The following is a 20,968-nucleotide window of genomic DNA, read 5'->3' on the forward strand; positions in this document are numbered from 1 at the left end:
CAAAGCACTACTGTCTCAAAGTGCAGAACGACAAACTAAACTACTCCTGAAACAACTCGCTCTCACAAATCAAAAGAACAATATACCCTGGAACATCAATTGCCCCGTAGAACATACCACAAACACAGGAGCCAACAGTGATCCTGTCTGATAGCGAGCAATCGGAATACGGCAGTTGCCTCAACGTGTCCCATGGTACACTGCCATTGTCAGTGTGGCTCTGCCAACTAAAGTGGTCATGGAAGTGCAAACAGCATGAAGGCCACCAACAATGGAGACAGACAAGCGAATACCTGAGAAATCGCATTAAAAACATAATGGTCCGCAATGTTAAAAGGGGATGTCAACCATGCACAGGCCAAACAATCGTGAATCACATTTGGGGTGTGTACACAGCTTGGACCTCAGACTGCCCACATATATCATGGAAGCCCAGTGCCCCTGTGTAAGCTATTTTTACACGCTGCACTCCTCTCAAGCCCATGGAAGGGGGAAGCAGTAGTCGCTTATGTGTTCAGACCCCAAGCCACAAACACAAACGCGAGAAAAGCCTGTATGGGCCCAGTTGGAACCTACAGTGGATGCTCTCGGATGCAACACACTGCTACATAAATGTACAATAGACAAAAAATAATACAAAATTCAAAAATGCCCATGGTAGGGGGATGGTTATGAGTACCACCCAAGAGGGTGGATGGGCAGGGTGCACCTCAACTACCACATGTGTGGATGTTGAGAAAAAAAAATACCCTCCATGGGTTCATGGTCTGCATGGCTAGCATGGATGGGGAGAGCCGTCGCTGCTGTCGCCACCCTCTGGTGTAGCATTAGAAGGTGCAAGTGGTAAGGGAGGTTCACCACGCAAGGCCCTGGCCTGACCCTCCATGCAGGACTGAGATGTTCGCATATCCAACATGATGGCTCTGAGGTCTGCATGCAACACCTCACGGGATGCACGTGGTTCTGCTTGCAACACCGCACGACTTGCACGCAGTTCTTCGGAGATGGTGTGTGTCAACTGTTGCATGTGCTGTTCTAACCGTCTACTGTGGGCTGCCTCGAGTGCAGCCAGTGTAGTTCGGAGGGACCTATTCTCCTCCCTCAGGGTAGCTCTGTGGCCTGACCCTCTGCACCCATGGATGCACGCGGAGCACTCGGTTCTGCCCATCGGCACCTGTTGCTGCCCACCATGTGGAGCCTCTGTGAGCGGCATGTGGACTGCAATGCCTGCTGCTGGAGCTCCACCTGTCTGGGGGGGGGGAATAATGGAATTGGCCACCTTTTCCATGCCCTGAGCCAACACCTCATAGGAAGCCCCCTGTTCTTGTGTAACAGAATACATGGCCTGCTCCTACACAGTATTGCCTGCTGCCACATGCCACCGCGTTGGCGGACCCCACGTCTGCTTGGATCAAGGAAACGTGTCCCTTGATGTGCTGCCGCTGTCTGTGGCTGCAGGACTGCATCCCTCCCTTGACCACCTGCCCCAGGATCAGGAGTCAATGTTGTGGAGTGTGACCCTGCACCCGTAACCACCACAGACGAATGTTCCAACACGACTGGCCCTGTGAGGGGTCTCCCCCCCCCCCCACCCCCCATGCAGAAGTTTGGGAATGAACAGAATCCACGTCCGTTTCACCACCCAGTCAGACTGGCTCATGGCCTGGATGGCCTATAGCGCCACAGGATTTTCATGGGCTACCACCCCACATCCTCCACTGGTTGCAGGTTGCGTTTCAGTCTCCTGTACCTCCTCCACCTCCTCCTCTGCATCGAGTGCCTCATCACCTGCATATGGACACGAAAATACGAAGACACCTGTAAATACCATAGGCCATGCACATAGGCATCGCAATGTTGTCACGCAACACAACAACCTGCACGCACAGTCAATGCACATGCACACGCAAATACGCTGTCTCAATTGAAGGGGAGTGTATCATGAAAGCAGCCACGGTAGTGTGTTAAAGGCCACGCAAACACATGTAGTGCATGGTGCTTAGCACCTGCATCACACCCAAGCACCTGACCTGTACAGTCGAGTCACCAACATCCCCAGTGAAAATACACGGATGCCACGTAGCACGGCCATGCCTGAAACGACAAACACCACGAGATGCAACTTTATGAGTACTGTCCAAGACCCATGTCCAATGGCTGTGACCTGACAGGACATGGAAATCACTAGTCAGAAACACAAATGTGTCACAATGTACAATGAAGCTATGGTGGCTGAATAGAGTGAAGCCAGGCACACTGATACCATGATTCCAGGTCACATTGACAGCACGCAAGTGCCATGCATAAGTGGACATTTTGAGTTGGATTTGGGAGGGGGCAGTGCATCACATGTGTACATGCGAAAATAAGGACTTAACTACGTAACCTGCACTGTCATTTTGCGGGATGATGCCAGTGGAAGGGTATGTGCACACATCAGGTGTCTAGTGTTGGTAGTGGGTCATAGAGATGCAGGAAAAACCCCCCCAAGTGCGGGAGATGTCCAGGGGGCACTGCATGTGTACAAACATTGGCTCGGAGGGCCGTGTTGCAGATCAGAGTCTTGGCAGGTGACCAGTTCATCCCCGCAGTCATCCCAGACCCCAGCAAGGGAGACAAGGAGAGAAAGCACAAAACGTGAGGAACCAACACAAGTGCCTACAGCCCCAGAGAAGGCACACCACTAGTTCCATCGAGGTAGGGAGGCTATACCAGGGGGAGGACCCAGATGAAGATGGGCATGAACCACAAAACAATTGCCAATGAGTAGTTATTGAGGCTGAGGGAGTAGGAAAGGGATGATTAAATAACATGAGAAGGAATCAAACATCAATGATGGAGATCAACGAACAGCGGCACCAGGAACAATATGGCCATGTGGACAATGTACAGGGATTTGAAATCCACCTACGTAGGCAGGCACTGTGATGCAGTGACCTCACATTCCTAGTGAGATACCTGGCCCCAGGAGAACAGGACTACCCCCACAGTGCAGTCGGGGTGACTTGCAGAGGGAAGAGAGTAGAAGCACATAAACCCGCTAGAAGCCTTTGTAGTAGTCCACCATAGGAATTAACTGTACTGTGCAGTGGTCTGCAGGTGGAAGGAGAGGGAAAGGGAGTGAACCTCAGAGGAAGTGCAGCCGGCAAGGTGACCTCCTGAGACATCACAGTAGTGATGAGAGGAGGCGATTGTGGAGTGCAAGCTCATTCCTAGGCCATCCGCCATCACCGGTTGCAGCAGGAAGAGGCCCAAGAGAGGCTTGACGGGGAGTGAGATGTAATCAGTGACCCGGTTTGGTGATGAGGATTGTCACATTGTGCAGCACATCGTTCGTATGCAGTCAGCACAACAAGAAGCACGGATCACTCCACATTCACATGGCTCACTCCTGCCACTCATGTACATATAGGCGCATCTGGCAGACAATCATCACACTACATCCAAGCGACATGCACATGTCCCTGATGCACATGTATCAACACTCACCGGACATGTCCTCATAATTTGGCAGATCTCCCATGCCTTGAACCTGCTCCACATCGATCATATCACTGACGATCACTTCATATGGAGTGAGTTGATCGTCTTCTTACGCTGACCCACCTCCAGTCACCAAAGTATTGGCGTAGGCTGAACCCAGCTTGTCTTTGGCTTTGCGTCGGATGTCATTCCAACGCTTCATCACCTCACGCGGTGTGCGCCTCTCGTAGCACAAGGCGTTTATACGATCCGAGCAGGCGTATGTGTGCTCCCTTGACTGCACATGTTCGTTTTCCAACACGTACTCCGCGAGGATGTCCCGTTCCTCATCACAGAAGCTTCTCTTCCTCAACGTGTTGGTCTGCTGTGGCGTGCTTGGGGTTTGAGTCCTGTCCGCTCCTGCACGCTTTTGCTTCTTGCAAGGTTGTGCAGACACTGAGTGGCTGGGACCACTTGGGTCAGTAGAGGCTGGAGTACTGGTGGACTGTGCCGTGGCATTAGCCACTGATGGCATGACAGTAGCTACCCTGGCAGGTATCTGTACCTCGGTGCTGGTGCCAGTAACCTGCATCGCATGTCTCTTGGCCTTACTGACAAGTACATTTGTGCATGGGTCTCGTGGACCTGTGCCTGGACCACCACAGTTCTGGCTGGCTCACCTTGAGCCTGGGTGGTGGTAGCTGCAGCTGCCACCACACTCTCATGGCTGTGGCTGGTCTAGACAGCAGATGACTATGCTGCCCTGTGACCCCTGGTGCTGGTGTTGGCAACTTTCACAATATGTCCCTCCCCCTTGGAGACCGGGACGACAGCACCTGGGTGTCTGTGGACCTGTGCCAGGACCTCTACAGGCCTGGCAGTTGGCCCCTGAGCCTGGGCACGGGGTGCTGCAGCTGCCCCTGCAGCTCCCTCACCCTGGCGGGTGGGTACAGCAGATGACAATGCTGCCCCGGGATCCGGAGTGCTCGGGACATCAGCTCCATGTCCCTGACCCTGTTGGGGGTGATACAGCTCTCCCTGCATGGCCCTGGCCACCTCGGGCCACCTCGTCCACCTCTGCCCCCCCCTTACCTCTTCTGGGCCTCCCACTCATGGCACTGATGGAATTATGCAATGGGAGGCACAAATATGAATTACCCTGGGCAATTTCAGTGAGTGGGGCAGTGTACATGATGAAATACGTACCACTGTGCTCCAGCTAGGCTCAATGTAACTGCAGGGGTAAAAATAATGGGTTGCGTAATGCACAGGCACCCCAAAAGCAGAAAAAATGTGTACGCAACCCCTCAGTAGCCAACGTGTGAAGTAAAAGCGTTGCGCAGTACGCTGTGGCACCCAGCAACACAAAAAATGCGTACGCGAGGTACACATAGGGTACTATGACCTCGAAAATGGGGTACCCGCGACACACAGAGGCAAGCACTGTATGAAAATTGCGTATGCGACTCACCATTTGCCTTGTAGAAAAAAAACACACAAGTGTATGCGCGGAGGCAGCTCCTTCGCCAAAACAAGAAGTACGCACTATCACAGTATTGGAGAATTCGCATGGGACCCCAGAATACTACAAAGTCCACTCGTCCGTCCGCAACGAAATGCACATACAGTGCAATGTTGTCCTACACACTCCTTTAACCCGGATGCCCAACGTACAGCGCGTGTCATGTAAGTTACGCGCGTAGGCCCTTTCCTCTAAATCCACGCTAACGTGCTGGTTCCGCATGTGCATAGTCACTCTGTTTCTGGCTGGCCATGCGAGTAACACGGAAGACCCACGCTCCTGCCTACAAGCCAATTTACCTGCCTCCAGTTCCCCCGAGCTGCCTCCTGCGAGCCATCTGCTGCTGCCTGCCCACTCTGTGTGCTTGCTGCACACGTGCCCTGCTATTTGGTGCCTGTTGTACAGTCATTGCCAGTGCTCCTGTCACTGTGACCACATCTGCTGATCCCGAAGACTCCCGACAATGTGCCATACCACCGCTCCACAGCCCAGCCCCAGGACCACCTTGCCAACCCACACCTGCCATGTCTGACCCAAATCACTTGCGGCAAGTGGCAACCCCCAGGCAGCGAGGCAGAGGGCTGTCCGCTTCTCAGCCACAGAAGTTGGCATCCTGGTGGAGCAAGTCCTGGGGCATTATGATGCCCTCTTCCACAGACCATCGCAAGTCGGCAAGGAAGGACAGAGGAGGATCTGGGTGCCATGAACACGGAAGGGGTGGCCCCTACAACTACACACAAGTCCTGGGAGGGCTTCAAGGCCAGGACCCACAACAAGGTCGAGAGCTTCCTCCAGGCTGGTGTGGACCAAGTGAGGTGCAGGGGGCGGTTGTCCAACGAAAACTATCGGGTCCTGGAGAGGTTTTATCCAGCGCTGTATACCCAGGTCTGGTATTTGGAGCGCCATCGGGAGTCAACTGGTAAGTGTCCATGTGTTCTCGTACACAATGGTGCATGTGCATGTTGATGTGTGGTTGGAGTGTGCACCTTGGCCTCATGTCTGGCATGCCTCTTGTACAGATATCTGTGTACATGTCCCAGATAGTGCGGCATGTGAGTCTGTTCAAACATGTGTGACAGCAATGGTGTTTGGGTTGTAATGCGTGATGCGCGCAAGCATGTAGCGACATGCACATGTTTGCATGCATGTGTCTGTACTGGGGCATGGAGTGGTGTTACACGTGTGCTTTCATCAACATCACAGGCATGCATGGTGTGCATGTGTCAGGGAAGTGAGTGTGTGACTGGCCAACACTCATGGATGTATGACACATGGGCATTTGAATGTGTGATTGACTCATGCTGCCAAATCGGCCGCCAAATTGGCCTCATGTGTACTCCGACATGATGGCTGCATGGGCTGTTGCATGAGTGCCAGGTGATGTGTGTGAAAAGATGTGTAAGTCCCATGATGCATGTGAGGTGGGTACATGATTTTGTGCTCACAGTGCCTTGTACATGGATGTGAATGTCTGTTGCGCATGACTAACATGATTGTGCATGTGTGTGAATGCCACTTCCCTGTGTGTAGTGGACGGTGATGATGGTTGTGACCTTTGACAGTGCCACTGATGTACATTTGCATTGTGCCAAACACACATGTTAAGTCCCCTGATGTTTGTATTCTCTGTTTTCACATCCACTGCGACAATGGGAGAGGAGGGCGGAGAAGGCGCTGTGGATCAAGGCAGCAGGGATGCCTCCGCCAGGAACAGACGCAAGGCCCAGTCGTCCTCCCAGGTACTGTCATCTTCCGGGAGCGAGGAGGCTGGTGCCGCGTCGGAGTCACCGGCTGCAACTGCTGAGGGTAGGTCTAAGAGGGCGAAGGTGGTGGAGTACTCCTCAGCAGTGGGAGGGACAGATGAGCCCACACATGGGCAAGACACTGCGGAAGACGGTGGGGAGGCACCCAGATTGGCGGGGATGTGGAGGTGGAGGAGGAGGCCACATCAGCCCAGTCCATGGGGCCCAGCGGGGGCGATGACGTAGGTGACTGCTGCAGTCCAGACTCAGGAGCCGGAGGCAGCGCAGGTCGCCGTAGAGGTGCCTGTGCTAATTCCTGGGACTGCATCTGTATGCACCTGCGGGTATGCCTCAAGCCGGACCCATCCACGCAAACAGAGACACCAATACCTGCGGATGAAGCCATTTGGGACTAGGTTGAACCGTTGCAACATCTGTGATGAGGTGCAGGCTTCCAATCGGGGGGCTTGCACGTCATCACAATGAGGTCTGTTGTTTCTTGAACTGGCTAGCACAGTTCATGGTCTCGCAATGGGTCCGTGGGCTGGCCACTTATGTGACCCCCCCCTCCTCGTCTTCCTCCTCTGTGCGCCAGTCGTCCTCCCTGCCGTCTTCCGGCCCAGATACCACCAGAGCCCCCTGTGTATCTGTCCCAACCCCGACAGCCAGTCTGGTGGAGATCACATCCCTGCCAGAGTCGGTAGTCGAGGTGGAATCAGCAGATGTGGTCACCACAGCAACAGGAGCTATGGCAATGGAGGAAGAGCAGACACCAAGGAGAAGGACACGTGCACGGCAGCCCCGGGGGTTGTCATCATCCCAGAGGTTGTCCTTAATGGGCAAGCACCAGGCATATTGGCAGCAGCAGGCTCAGCGTGGGAGCCGACAGGACTCGAGGCTTTCAACAGCAGAGGGGCAGGGATCGGCCCTCAGGCAGGAGGCAAACGTGGACCTTATAACAAGGCTGTCTTCCGTGTTGGAGCGTTTGGGCCAGCAGATCGGGGCAGAGCGGCAGTGGACACAGGAGGCATGACTCGCCATGGCCAGGGCGGAGAATTCACTGCCTCGGGCAGAGAGGCGGGCGCAGGTCCTCGAGACTTGCAGGGAGTTCGAGAGGAGCATGGTGGAGTCCCTGCAAGCCCTCGAGGGGGAAGCGGAGGCCGGCCTAGTGGAAGTGGACGCGGTGTTCGATGATGCCCTGGCGGAGACTGAGGGAGCATGGTGAGGAGGAGGACTAGCCCGCTGCCATTGTATATAGTACTTTAGGTTTCATTTATTTTTCACTTTTTTTGCGAGTTCCTGTACTTTTCTCCACATTTTGTACATAGTCCTTTTTTAATGGTATTTTTTAGGATGTTAAGACATGTATTGGGACAATAGACCCTGGTTGTTTGTAAATAGTTGTATTTTTCTGGTATCAATTTTAGTTCACCATGGAGGAATGATTTTCTTTTCATTTGTGTTTTTATTTGGACTTACATTAATGGACATGGACCACATGTTTCAGTTTTTCATTTTTAACATCCGATTTATTTCCGTTTTCACGTTCTTAAGTTTTTTTAAATTTAATTCATGGTGGTTTTATATGTTGTTTTTTTACTGAGTATGACTTTAATACTATAATTTTATCCATTGAAATCAAAGTGGTGTCTGGTCTCGATATTGTAGTGCACGTTTCACTCTTCCTTGACTCAGTTCTGTGTCCCTGCTGTTCACCACTGTTGTTCATGTGTGTGCACATGTGATTTTAGTATTCAGATGCCATGGTGCATGTACTGGGGAGCATGACCAAGGGATGGGTGTTGAGGTGCACCGGTAGTGTGCAGCGTCTGGTGGCATTAGATTTCACACATGCTGCTTTAATGTATATTGGTCCAAGTGTTTTGAGGTGGGGGGTGTCCCATGAGACGGGACCTGCCTGCAGGTTGCAGTCACAGGTGTTGGTGGGTGGACATGAGGCAGGACCTGCCTGCAGGTTGCCGTCACAGGTGTTGGTGGGGGGGACGTAAGGCGGGGCCTGCCTGCAGGTTGCTGTCACAGGTGTTGGGGGGGGGGGGGGGGGGGACATGAGGCGGGACCTGCCTGTGGGGTGTGGTCATGAGTGGTGGGGGGTACATGAGGCGGGGCCTGCCTGCGGGGTGTGGTCACGGGTGATTGGGGGGTCCCATGTGGTATAGGCTGCATGTGGGGGTGGTCACGGGTGATGGGAGGGGGGTCCCATGTGGTGTGGGCTGCCTGTGGGGGTGGTCACGGGGCATGGGGAGGTCCCATATGGTGTGGGCTGCCTGCGGGGGTGGTCAGTTTATGGGGGTGTGGGGGGGGTCCCATGTGGTGTGGGCTGCCTGTGGGTGTGGTTACAGGTGATTGGGGGGGTCCCATGTGGTGTGGGCTGCCCGCGGGGGCGGTAACAGGTGATGTGGCTGTCCCGTGAGGAGGGGTCATCTTCCAGGGGACTTGTGTGTGTTTCGCGGGGTACGCGCTGAGCTTCCACGTGATTTGGCTGCAGTGCGGGTGGAGTGATCGCATGGTAACGCATCGCGTACCCCAGATGCATCCCAGCCAAAGCGCGTGGATACTCCTTGCGTACCCCGGATGCACCCCAGCCGAGTCGCGTGGAAACTAGGCGCGTGCCCCGTCTGCAACAGATTTTCACGTGATCTGCCTGGGGGTGGGGGGCTGTATGCTGGACCAGGGATGATGCTGGGGCTTGCACCGTGTTGGGTATTTTGCTGGCTTGTTGCTGTGCGTGGGGGCGCGTTGGGGGCATTACTGGCACAGCTTGATGTTCCTTGCGCCACGGCTAGTGATGCCTCGGTTAATCCATGAATACGCGTGCCACGCAATTGTTTATTTGTGCCTACACTGCGCTTAATTCTATGAATCGGGGCCCATAGTAGCTTGAGGCCATCGTTCTCAGTTTGAACATTCCCCAAAATAGCTTTTGGAAAACATTTAGTCACTACCCCCTCAGAGCCAAATAGATCTCCGCACGCCAAAGTCCCAATCGGAGTGTGAAATCTATGCTTGCAAATGTGGGCATTGAATATCCTGCCATATATGGACATCGTGTCCAAATAAATTGAATGAATTCTTTGAGGATTGGTTAAGAGGTTTTTAGCAATGAGTGCTCATTTGAGTGAGTTTATCTGCACAGTGTCTCCTGTAACGAATTGCAGGAATTCGTCCCTTCTTCCCAAGGTGGAGACCCTCCCCCTGTGAGGCTGGGGAGATGAACCTGCTATACAATACCCTCCCTAGGGGTAGAGGCATGTGGGACCTCGCTGGGAGAGACACCCCCTCTTTAACACCTTTAAACCTTTCTGAGGATAAGATCTGTGAAGAAAAGGTTGATATGTGTTATTGCCATCATGAAATGGAAAACCTCCTTTTAAACTCCCATTCCACTGGGACAAAGAAGAGGCCATATAGAGGAGAAGAGAATCCAAAAGAGAAAGAGAAAAAGGAACAAAGTTTTGCACAGGGGAAGCCCCATGGCTATGTCAGTCCGAAAAGGGGAGTAGCCTGGGAAATGAAAGAAGAGCCTGCATGTTTCAAAAGGGGAGGAACGCTGACTTCAGAGCCATGCCGAGGCAAGACTCACAGCATCCTGCAGACGCGAGAGACCGAAAGGTAACAGGCGTATCACCGTCGGCAACCATGAAGCCAAAAGAACCGAAGTCAAAGCGGAGAGAGAGCGAAAAGCAGAGGCCGGTGGCGTGACCACGGGAAGACTGTCTTGGAGCAGAGGTCTAAGTAATAACGCTGAACCAGTTCCGATACGATCAACTTGCGAGAAGCTGACAACCGAGATACTGGAACGCAATCCAAGATGAACAGAGGTAAGAGAGGTTGGCAAAAGGACACAAGGAGCCAGATTGGGAGGAGAGGAAGCAGATCCTCAATGAAGAAAACCCTTGTGAGGTTAGTCCTAAGTACGGAAGGTGATGGGAATAACAGGGGGCCCGGGAGAGTGAATGAAAACCAGTGTTATTGGAATGCTCATACGCGTCAATCGCATGAGGGTTAAGGTCATAAGGCCAGAAAGAGGAGTGGATGAGAGACATTCTTGAAAACAACTCATACTTGTCACAGTTGCAAGCGAGATAAGTTTATAAGACCAGAAAGAAGAGTGAATGAGAATCACTATTGGAATGATCATGCTCGTCACAGTCAAGAGAGAGAAAACATAACAAGAGTGAATGAGAATCATCATGTTCTCTTAGTCCAGAAGGAACTGTAGTACAGTCAGTACAAAGAGAACTGAAAGAGAAATATTCTGGGAGTGACCAAGTTCGTAATAATTCATACCAAAAAAGGCCAAGGTGAATTAAAATAACTAAATATATGCAGGAACCCTGAGAACAAGCTGGAATTGATAAAACCATATCAAGCTAAAGAGCAAAAGGAAATCAAGACTATGAAATATTCAGGAAAATAGGAAATAGCTGTTGTATACTTTATGGATTGCTGACCTGTATAAAGTAATTTGATGATATGCTATAGTATGGTAATGTTTATTTGTAAAGTGCCTATACACAAAGCAAGTGTTTCAAAGCGCTCAAGGAGGGAGGGAACAAGGGGAAAAAACAGTCATTCCGAGCCCTTGAATTTCTGAAAAATACAAATCTACACAGGCAGAATAAGTGCATATAATATAATTAACAGTGTAGATAACAGCAAATGGGTCTGACGACGATTCTGCTGTTTTTCCAAGTGCATTGAGGCGCAACCATGCATTGAGGGGGGGACAAGGGAAGACTGATCTTCAAGGCATGGTACGTTCAGATCGTGCAAGTGCACAGACAGTACAGGGGAGGGGGAGGACAAGTACAGGGAGTGGTGGAGGTGGGGGGAGTCCAAATGCACCCAGTCAGTCAAAAGCTGGGGTAAGTGCTGAGAGATGCCACTTACATGGGTCATTGACCAAGTGCAATAATGATGAGGCAAGTGCAAGGCCCGGAGGCAAGTGCGAGAGAACTGGCGAGGGTGCCAGGGACCTGTGACTCTGAGGTACACCCGGCTGCCAGTCAGCAAGCTATGTAAAAAAGAAGGCAGAGGGGGATAGAGCGGAGAGAGAGGTTAGCAGGATAGAGGGAGAGAGAAGGAAGAGGAGGAGAGGAATGTCTTAAGGAGTTTCCGGAATTGAAGGAGATCAGGCTCAAGACGAGGGCAGCAGGGAGGCTATTCCATAGGGAGACCCATGCTGAGGATAAAGATCTCCCTCCAAATCTCTGCTTGGAGAACCGGCTCACTCGCAGAAGGTTGGAGGTAGATGAGCGGGGGGCTCGGGAAGGACAGTATTTAGGTAGGCATCATTGCAGATAGGTAGGTCCCAGACCCCAGAAAGCCTTGTGGACAATGCAGAGGGTCTTGAAAGATGACCCCAAGGTTTTTTTGCCTCGCAGGTGGGTGCGACCGCAGGGCCAAGGGAGGCCAGCCAGAGTGCGAGTGAGAAAGCGGGAGCAGGAGTCCCAATGTGAAACAATCTCGGTGTTACTGGCTTTGAGGCAGAGGTCGTTTGCAGCACACCATGACTGAATTGTGGACAGACAGTCGGATATGAGTGAGGTAGAGGTGGCGGCTGAGGATAACGTGAAGGAGAGTTGTGTGTCATCCGCATAGCACTGGAAGTTGGAGATGAAAGTGGCAATCAAACGTGCCAGGGCAGCCATGTAGATGTTCAAGAACCAGGGGGATAGGTTAGAACCCTGGGGCACACCACAGGTTGAAAGAGTGATGGTATAGAGAAAGGACCCAAGTTCCACCTGGGAGGGACGGTCGGAGAGGAAGGAGGTTAACCACGCCAGAGCCTGTCCTGTGATTCCCACGGTGTCATGAAGACGTGCGATCAGAATGTTGTGGTTTACCGTGTCAAAGCCAGAGGAGAGGTCAAGAATAATGAGGACAGAGGGGGGCGATGGTGTCGAGATTTGAGAGCAGGTCTTCACAGGTGTTCAGAAGAGCAGTTTCCGTGCCTCTGGATGCTCTAAAGCCAGACTGATGGTCATGGAGGCAACCAGCAGATTCAGTGTGGAAGGTGAGCTGAGAGATAGCCAGCTTCTCTAGGAGTGTGCCCAGGAAAGGGGTGATCGAGATAGGGTGGTAGTTTGCCGGAATGGAGGGGTTGGCAAAGGGTTTCTTAAGTAGAGGGCGCACAAGGGAGTGTTTAAGAGAAGTTGGGAAAACGCAAGTGGCAAAAGAGAGATTGCAGAAATCAGCCATGGAGCGAGAGAGTCAATGTTGTCCTTAATGGTTTTGGAGGGGCAGGGGTCCGCCTGTTTGGATGAAGCCTTCATAGACCGGACTTGTCTGGCGACCACATGAGGTGTGACGGGAGTGAGTGAAGAGAGAAGTGGTGGAGGGGCAAAGGGAGGCTCCTGTCAGAATGCACCAAAGTATCAACCGAAAAGGATACAATATTCAAAAGGATACAGGAGGTAGGGTCTTCCGGATCCCTGTTCACCCGACTTGATAGTCGTGAAGTCAACAAAGACCTTCCAAATGATACAACCCTCTGGCTGATAAAACAGGCAGAGCGATGGATCACTGGAAAGGGCGTGGGTAAGGTATAGTAATCCAGCCTAGGACAAATTAAAGTATCATGAATAACTGCTCCAACCTGAGTATGATGAGTTAGATAATGACAGGAATGATAACACTGACCTGTATCTCTGGGTAGAACAATCCAGAAGTCTCTTGATGGATTTGAAATGAAGAACAAAACGACAGGGAAGGGAAAATTAGTAAGGGAGACTTATCCCGGACGGAACGAGGCTCACGCTAGATACGGGTTGAATTCACCACAGGATAGCGTCCAAAGTTCAGTTCAAAGTCACTTCCAATAATCCTTGAAAGGCTTCCTTCCCACTTAGGGATCAATCCTTCTGTTAATTCCACAGATGAGGAGTTAGAAGAAAATAGTGTTTGAAGACAACGTGAGCGTGTGGATTTACACGCGGGCAGGAATCGCGCAGCCTGGGCCAGCCGCGTGTGAAGACAACGTGCGCGTGTGGATTTACACGCGGGCAGGGTTCGCGCAGCCTTGGCCAGCCGCACTTGAAGACGAAGAGCGCGTGTGGATTTTGCACGCGGGCAGGATTCACGCAGCCTGGGCCAGCCGCACTTGAAGACGAAGAGCGCGTGTGGATGTTACACGCGGGCAGGATTTACGCAGCCTTGGCCAGCCGCGTATGAAGACAAAGAGCGCGTGTGGACTTTACACGCGGGCAGGATTCACGCAGCCTGGGCCGGCCGCACTTGAAGACGAAGAGCGCGTGTGGATGTTACACGCGGGCAGGATTTACGCAGCCTTGGCCAGCCGCGTATGAAGACAAAGAGCGCGTGTGGACTTTACACGCGGGCAGGATTCACGCAGCCTGGGCCGGCCGCACTTGCAGACGAAGAGCGCGTGTGGAATAGCACGCGAAGGGATAGCTCCAGGAATCAGCGTGTGGCGGAACACACGCTATCGAAGGCCCAAAAGTAGCTGTAGGAATATACCAGGATGTAGATCAGAGGTTCAGCTACACGACGCCAATAGAGACGATCAGAAGCAGCGAGTGAAGTTTCTACGCTGCTTAAATACGTGATACCGTAGTTCACGTGACGAAGCAAAAGTCACGTGAAGTTAGCGACGTGAAAAGTGTAAACGTCGTTTTCCCGGTAACGTATCGAATAGCCTCCATTTGGAGTAGAACGGTCTAGCTGTTCTACGAGCGTAGCGTCCAGCATGCATGACAGCTCCAGAGGTGTTGGTGTATGATGTGGTGTGGAAGTGAGAGAGGAAAGGATGTCTTGGGTTTTTGCGGTGAAGTGTGCAGCCAGGGCCGAGCAAAGGTCCTGGGTGGGTGTGACAGAAGAGGAGGCTGCTGCAGGATCGGCCAGTTCCTTACAGACTTTGGAAAGTTTGGCCATGTTGTTTGATGCCACAGTGATGCAGGCTTGAATAAAGACTCTTTCCTTGGTGTGGATGCAGAGTTTATATTGCCTTTAAAGGTGGTGGCAGGCCAATTTGTCAGAGGGTCCGCATTACACTTATGTTTAAGGGCAGCCAGATCAGAGTCGTACCAAGAGTTGCACTTTTTGGAATTCTTCAGTCGGACCTTCATGACAGGGTCAAGAGTATCAAGGGTGTTAGAGATAGAACGATTGAAGTTAGAGAGCGCTGTGTCATGGTGGGAGTCAGCTGTAGGAGTAGGAGGCGTAGAGTAGGTGGAGGCAAAGGCAGCCACTGTCACTCTTTTCATGGGTTTGGTGACTTTGAAGCCAAGTGCCCGCACCGGGTGTGCCGATACAAGGGGAGAGGAGAGCTTCAAGTGTGAAGCGAGAAGAGAGTGGTCTGTCCAAGAGAGGGAGGTAGTGAGAGGTATAGAAAGAGGGATGACAGTGGAGATGAGAGCATCACAAGTTTGGGGTAAGATAGAGCGGGAGAGAGAGTCGCTTAGGTTGCGGAAAGGTCCTGAGAAGTCAGGAGAGTCCAGATGGATGTTGAGGTCACCCAACAGGAGGAATTGAGAGGAGGAGGAAAGTAGAGAGGAGGCCAGGTCAGCCCATTCCGAGAAGAAGAGGGTGGATGTCCTGGTGGCCGATAGAAGGTGGCCATAAGGAGAGAAGATTTAGGAGAGAGTGAGAGTCTGCAGACTAGGCACTCGAAGGACAAGTAGGCCTGAGTGGGGATGATGGACATAGGTATCCATTCTGGGAAGAGTGTGTCAAAGCTTCTGACAGACCTGTCCTTGAACCATGTCTCTGTGATGGAGAGCACATCAAGATCCATGCGTTGAAGGAGGTTGCAGATGTCAGACAGTGTTTGACAGCAGAGCGAGGGGAGGGGTAAGCGTGGCAATATGGAGCAGCTTGCCATCTTTGAAGGTCTTCCGCGGGGGGTGCAGGGGCCGGCGGTCCCTCAGAGGATGGCAAGAGAGCCAGAGGGATAGTGGAGGAGCCAAGGCCGACAAGGGAGCCGGGACAGTGAGGCAAGGCAAGAGAGCCTCTGCAGAGGATGAGGAAGGCACAGCAGGCAAGAGAGCCTGTCCAGGGTGAGAGGTAAGGTTTGAGAGGCGAGGTAGGAGCCTGTCAAAAAGAAGGTTGGGTTGAGGACCCTGAACCATGATGTTTCCATTCCGATAGACATTGATGACCCTGGAAATGTCAAAGGGGACAAGGAGGACCTCCCAGCGGGTGCCGCCATTAATGGAAGAAGAGGCGATAGGAGAGGGAGAAAGGCGACCATGTACCGGGTCCATAGATCGGGTGAGGTAACGACAAAGAGGATGTCTGCGAGTCTCTCTCTGGTGGAAGCCATAACATAGGTGTCTGCAATAGGAAGGCCTGGGTTGGAGCCCAGTATGTCCTTCAGTTTCTTCCAGATAGATTTAGTGATCGGGGAGGGATAGGAAATAGAGAAGCAGTTACCGAAGATAGGAGCGATAGATAGCGACATAGCTAGCTGCAATGGTGAGGAGGACACTTACCAGGCTGATGCACTGAGGCACATGGAGGGGTGGGGGGGGGGGCGTGTGGGCCAAAACACAGGGGATGGGGGACAGCGGGTACGAGGCAGAGGCCCTGAGGACAAGGTAGGATGTACAGGACGTTAATGCAGGATGTACTCCACAGCAAACGCAACACTGTTTGTGAAAAGGTAGTAAAGTAACAGTTGTGCACCCAGCAAAAACGTTTTTATGAAATGGTAACAGCAAGTACACAGCCAAGTTCGATTTAGGCTAAAGCAGAATGAAACGCAATGCACTGTGTGCACACAGCCAAGTTCGATTTTAGGTAAAGCATAATGAAACACAATGCAGTATGTGCACACAGCCAAATTGAGATGACGAGACGCCCAAGATGAACTAGTTTGAAATAGTGGAGACTCGCTGTAAATCGCAGATTAGGACTTTCATCCTACCACTACAATAGCAAGCGTATGCAAAGCCACATCTAGAGTGTACACCTTTTTTGTCCTCTGGGGACTTTACAAAAAAATGAAACCCACAACAATTACAAAGCCAGACCAAACAGGGTTGTATAAATGTTAGTATTTCTATTTTGGGTGATTTAAAGAAGTGAGAAGCACAAATGTAAAGTGATTTACCCAGGCTGTCAATATGTGATCATGTAGGGAAGCTACTACTAGAGCCCAGGTCAAATCGAACAACGGTCACACACTGATCTCTTCCACCATCCCTAAACTGAAGTTGGTGACCTATAGTGGAAACAAGACATTTTCTAGCAAGCCTGCACCTCTGAAAGACCTCGATGACTGTGGTAAAACTAGTCACATGCTTCCCAACAATTCACAGAATGTGCTCCAGCCCAAATGGATTTTCATGATTTGATCCTTCAGTGGTTGAGAGCAAGTTAACACACCTGAGCACATATACAGAGTGGATTTTATAAACGTTACTCGGGTTTTATATTGTGCCAGCATGCTATACCTTGCCGTTTTAATATAAAACCCTGAAGAGCGATGGATGGAATGCTTTCTATGGTCTCGTGCAAAAAGGCTGTGTCCTAACCGCTGAGGCTGGACTACCCCATCTGTGGTGGGACCTAGCATTATTTACGTATGGCTTTTCCGCTTCTGTAATGGCACAGCAGTCTGAAGAAGAGCCATAGGTTGAAAGGTTTCCCAGAGCAAGGGCAGTTGGTATGGATGAGTCAAAGACTTCCATACAAAATCTTCAGTTTTAATATTAGTACACGATGCGGAGCATAGATAGCAATCATACCCAAATATCCACCTCAATAAAACACCCAACCTAACTCTCTTTATAGCAATAATCGGCTGTGGCATATTTAATCACCTTTTTGTTTGTTCACATATTATACTTGCATAGTTCTTTCGAAGACTGTAGTTAGAATAGTGGGGCTACTTTTGTTTCATAAAACAGGGAAAGTTGGGCTATTACCTCATTGGGCTGTTAACGTTAATAGATTATTATAAGAGTTAACATAGAGATCAAACCGGTGGGTAATCTGCAAGCATAGGTCACCTGGAATGAGACAAACCCTGGGTCTTAAAACGAAACAGAAAACAATCCATGGATCTAATGTGCTACACCCCAAACATTCACAATTACTCTAAAATGCGTGTTTTATGGAAGTGATTAATAAATACAGAGTTAAAGGAATAATTGAGCACAATTAACATTAATATTGGTATTTGCGAGGAGCCAAATTACTGGAAACCCCGAGGAAGACCTTTGTTTACAGGTTGAAACACGTGTTGGCAGCATATCAGTAAAAATCTGTACCAAGAATTTGAATAACTTTGTTTTTTTTTAATAACTCTGTATTTATGAATCAACTTGTATAAAACACGTAATTTAAAGTAATTGTGAACTCTTGGGGTGTAGGGCATTTGGTCCATTGATTGTTTTCTACTTTAGTTTCATAGTGGCTGGCTAAAATTGCTGCATTTTCGTTAGCCATTATTGATCATAAAACCAGAACCTTTGAGGGAACACTGACACAAAGGCATTGTCAGCAGTGCATCACAATCCCATCAAAAATAGAAAATGTGTAGGGGAACACAGCTGAAGCTTAATCTACCTCACGTATAGGATTTTTATAAACATGTTCTTTGCTTTTTTGTTGTGGCTCATTGAAGATATAGAATCCATAGCACACTAATCCAGGTTTTGTTAGGTGATGGTGAGTATGCGTATCGAGGGGCCTTTCCAGAAGTGGAAGGGCTGGTAACCTTGCATTGTGTGGTAGGTGAGTGTAATGGTTGGACCTGCATGAACCTCCATTAAAATGAAATGCACTTGGCTACAGTGCCCTGAATGCTGCAATTTCTATAAAAATGTGGTGTAACACAGTAAGGGATCTGCTCCAACCCCCCATTTAAATGCATTGGGGCCGAGTAAAGGTCCCTTTCCAGCTCTCGTTGCAATTCACAATGCGGGACCTTTGCCATCTCATTAATGAGATGCATTGGACAAATTGGGGGACCTGCTCATCTTCCTACTGAATGCATTTCACACATTGACGGAGGGATTTGCATCGATTTCCGTCCAATTTCATTGGGGCACCGAAAGGAATTGGTTCAGCCTCCCATGGAATTGTTTTCGTACAGTTTTTTACTTGATCTGATTCCCTCTTAAAAGGCAACATGCACAATGCTTGCTCACCTCCAACTCGCCTTTTACATGCATTGGGCACAGTAAGAGACCTGCTGTGATTCCCTCATGTACTCATTGGACACAGATGTACTCCTGCTGCTCCACACGGACACACATTAGGATAAAGGGAGTTGCCAGCTCCCACCATCTACTAAAATTAATTTTGTACTGTGAGGTATATACTTAAACCTTCTTTGTACTCCATTGGGGAATAAAGAGTGACCTGATTCAACCCCTACACCCCACGCCCCATTGGGTGTTGATATGTGAACATGATGATTTGTCAAACTGTACTCTGCTTTCCTTTGCAAAGGTACGATGGCCGACTGGAACTACAAGATTGAGGAGGATGACGATGACGAGGAGCAGGAGGAAGGGGCCGAAAGTGGAGGTAAAGAAAGTTTTAACATTGTAGGGCATTGAAGGTTTGACTCAGAGGCTCTTGAGTACTTTGGACTCCTTAAGTCCCAATTGCACGACATATGGTTCAATTTGGGGTGCAGTATATCCTACATGTACTAGCTGAATGTATTATATTTGTGAATTAGTTAATTTCCCAGGCAGTTCTAATACTCAAAGTTGCAATCCCACTTTAAGGTGCCAAAAAGTCAGATGAATAATAATCACTTTGCTTTTTCTATATGCACATTTTTAACATAGCTACCACATCCTCTTAAGTGTACGTACTGCCCAGTTATCAAATTGCCATATGTCCACTTAGCAGGATCATTGCATATTTAATTATGCCCAGTTGGCACATCATGGCCAGTTTCTAATTTATTCACTTAGCACATGACTACTAGTTTACATAATGGCCCCTTTGCACATATCCGGTTTCTGTTGGACCCCACATCAGGGCCAGTTTCCAATATGTTCACTTAACTCTATATTGGCTAGCTTTAACTGCCATATCACATAAGGTTTAACGTGCTGTTTGTGGTGCTGGAAAGCAGGTAGATCATTTTGATTGCTGTTACTTATATCACACACCATCTTCCAGGCAGCACCTACTATTGGCGAGCAGGCTGGCTGGGTGGGCTGGTCTGAACTACACAGATCTATTTGGGCCTAAAACAGCACTTTCCTCTGGGAGCCTCTTATGGCACACGTACGTTACTTATTATGTCTCTGAAGCTATGACCCACTTTGTAGTCGTAATGTTGGAGCAGTGACCAGATAAGTGCTGGTTGTAGTTCCAGTGGAATAAATAAACATGACTGGGTTCAAAGCCAGTGGGACCATCACAATGAACACATAGGCCCTGTTGTCATTGTGCCAACTCCTTTAGTTGTAGCAGTGCTAAGAACAGAATATATCTGGCTGGTGCATTGCCTTATCTACAAACAATTAAATACTGCTATAAAAGTAGTCTCATGCGCAAACTATTCACAACCCCGGTGTTCTCTCAGTTTGGACGTGATATTGTCATATCATGGTTTGTCATGATGGGGCAGATAATTTATGTGCCATGTCATGCTGGGGCATATCACAATTTGCCAAGGCATGGCATTCAGTGATTTGTCATGGCATATCCTGGCATGACTTGACTACATGACATAACAATCCCAGTAAAGTACCAGTTTGACAAATCCAATATAGGCCATTGAGGTAAATTTCTAGTTTAGTGTTACGCAAGTGCAATATATCCCCAGCTTGCTTTATTCAATATAGGTCCAGGCTGCACAATCCCGCTATACTTCAAATTTGACATTTCTAGCTCGCTTTATCGATGTACGCTCAAAGGAGGCCACACTTGGTATACTGCCAGTTTGCACAATACCCATTATGCTCCTAGTTTAACAATCCAACTGTACATCCAGTTTGCAAAATAAGACTTTGGCAATCCCAGCATACTCCCGATTTGGCAATCCCAGAATGTGCTTAATGGGACTAAACCCGTAGATTTACAGTTATCATTGCAGTTCAATCTCAGGTTTCACTGTATAATTCCCTTATTGGCCCAGTTTGGCAATCTCAATGTGTTTACAGTTTGCATAATCTCAACAAATGTCCTGTTTGCACACGCCCAGTGAACTCACATTTTTTTCAACCCCAGCGTATTTTCTATATTGGCAAACACTCTAAGCACCCAGATTCCGCAATTACACTACATT

General features: G+C 49.9%; 1 protein-coding gene across 3 annotated transcripts in view; it reads left to right on the forward strand.

Annotated features, from left to right (window-relative positions):
• The window catches only part of XRCC6 (X-ray repair cross complementing 6), a 473,622-nt gene that overhangs the window by 46,216 nt on the left and 406,438 nt on the right, over positions 1-20,968 (forward strand). For all 3 annotated transcript variants that reach the window (XM_069652767.1, XM_069652769.1, XM_069652768.1), the window contains one exon: positions 19,168-19,245. In XM_069652767.1, coding sequence (XP_069508868.1) covers positions 19,173-19,245 — 73 coding nt within the window. In that variant the 5' untranslated portion in view covers positions 19,168-19,172. The remainder of the gene's footprint in view (positions 1-19,167; positions 19,246-20,968) is intronic.

Source organism: Ambystoma mexicanum, chromosome 3p (assembly GCF_040938575.1).
Source record: "Ambystoma mexicanum isolate Mex_15411 chromosome 3p, UKY_AmexF1_1, whole genome shotgun sequence".
Classification (NCBI taxonomy): domain Eukaryota; kingdom Metazoa; phylum Chordata; class Amphibia; order Caudata; family Ambystomatidae; genus Ambystoma; species Ambystoma mexicanum.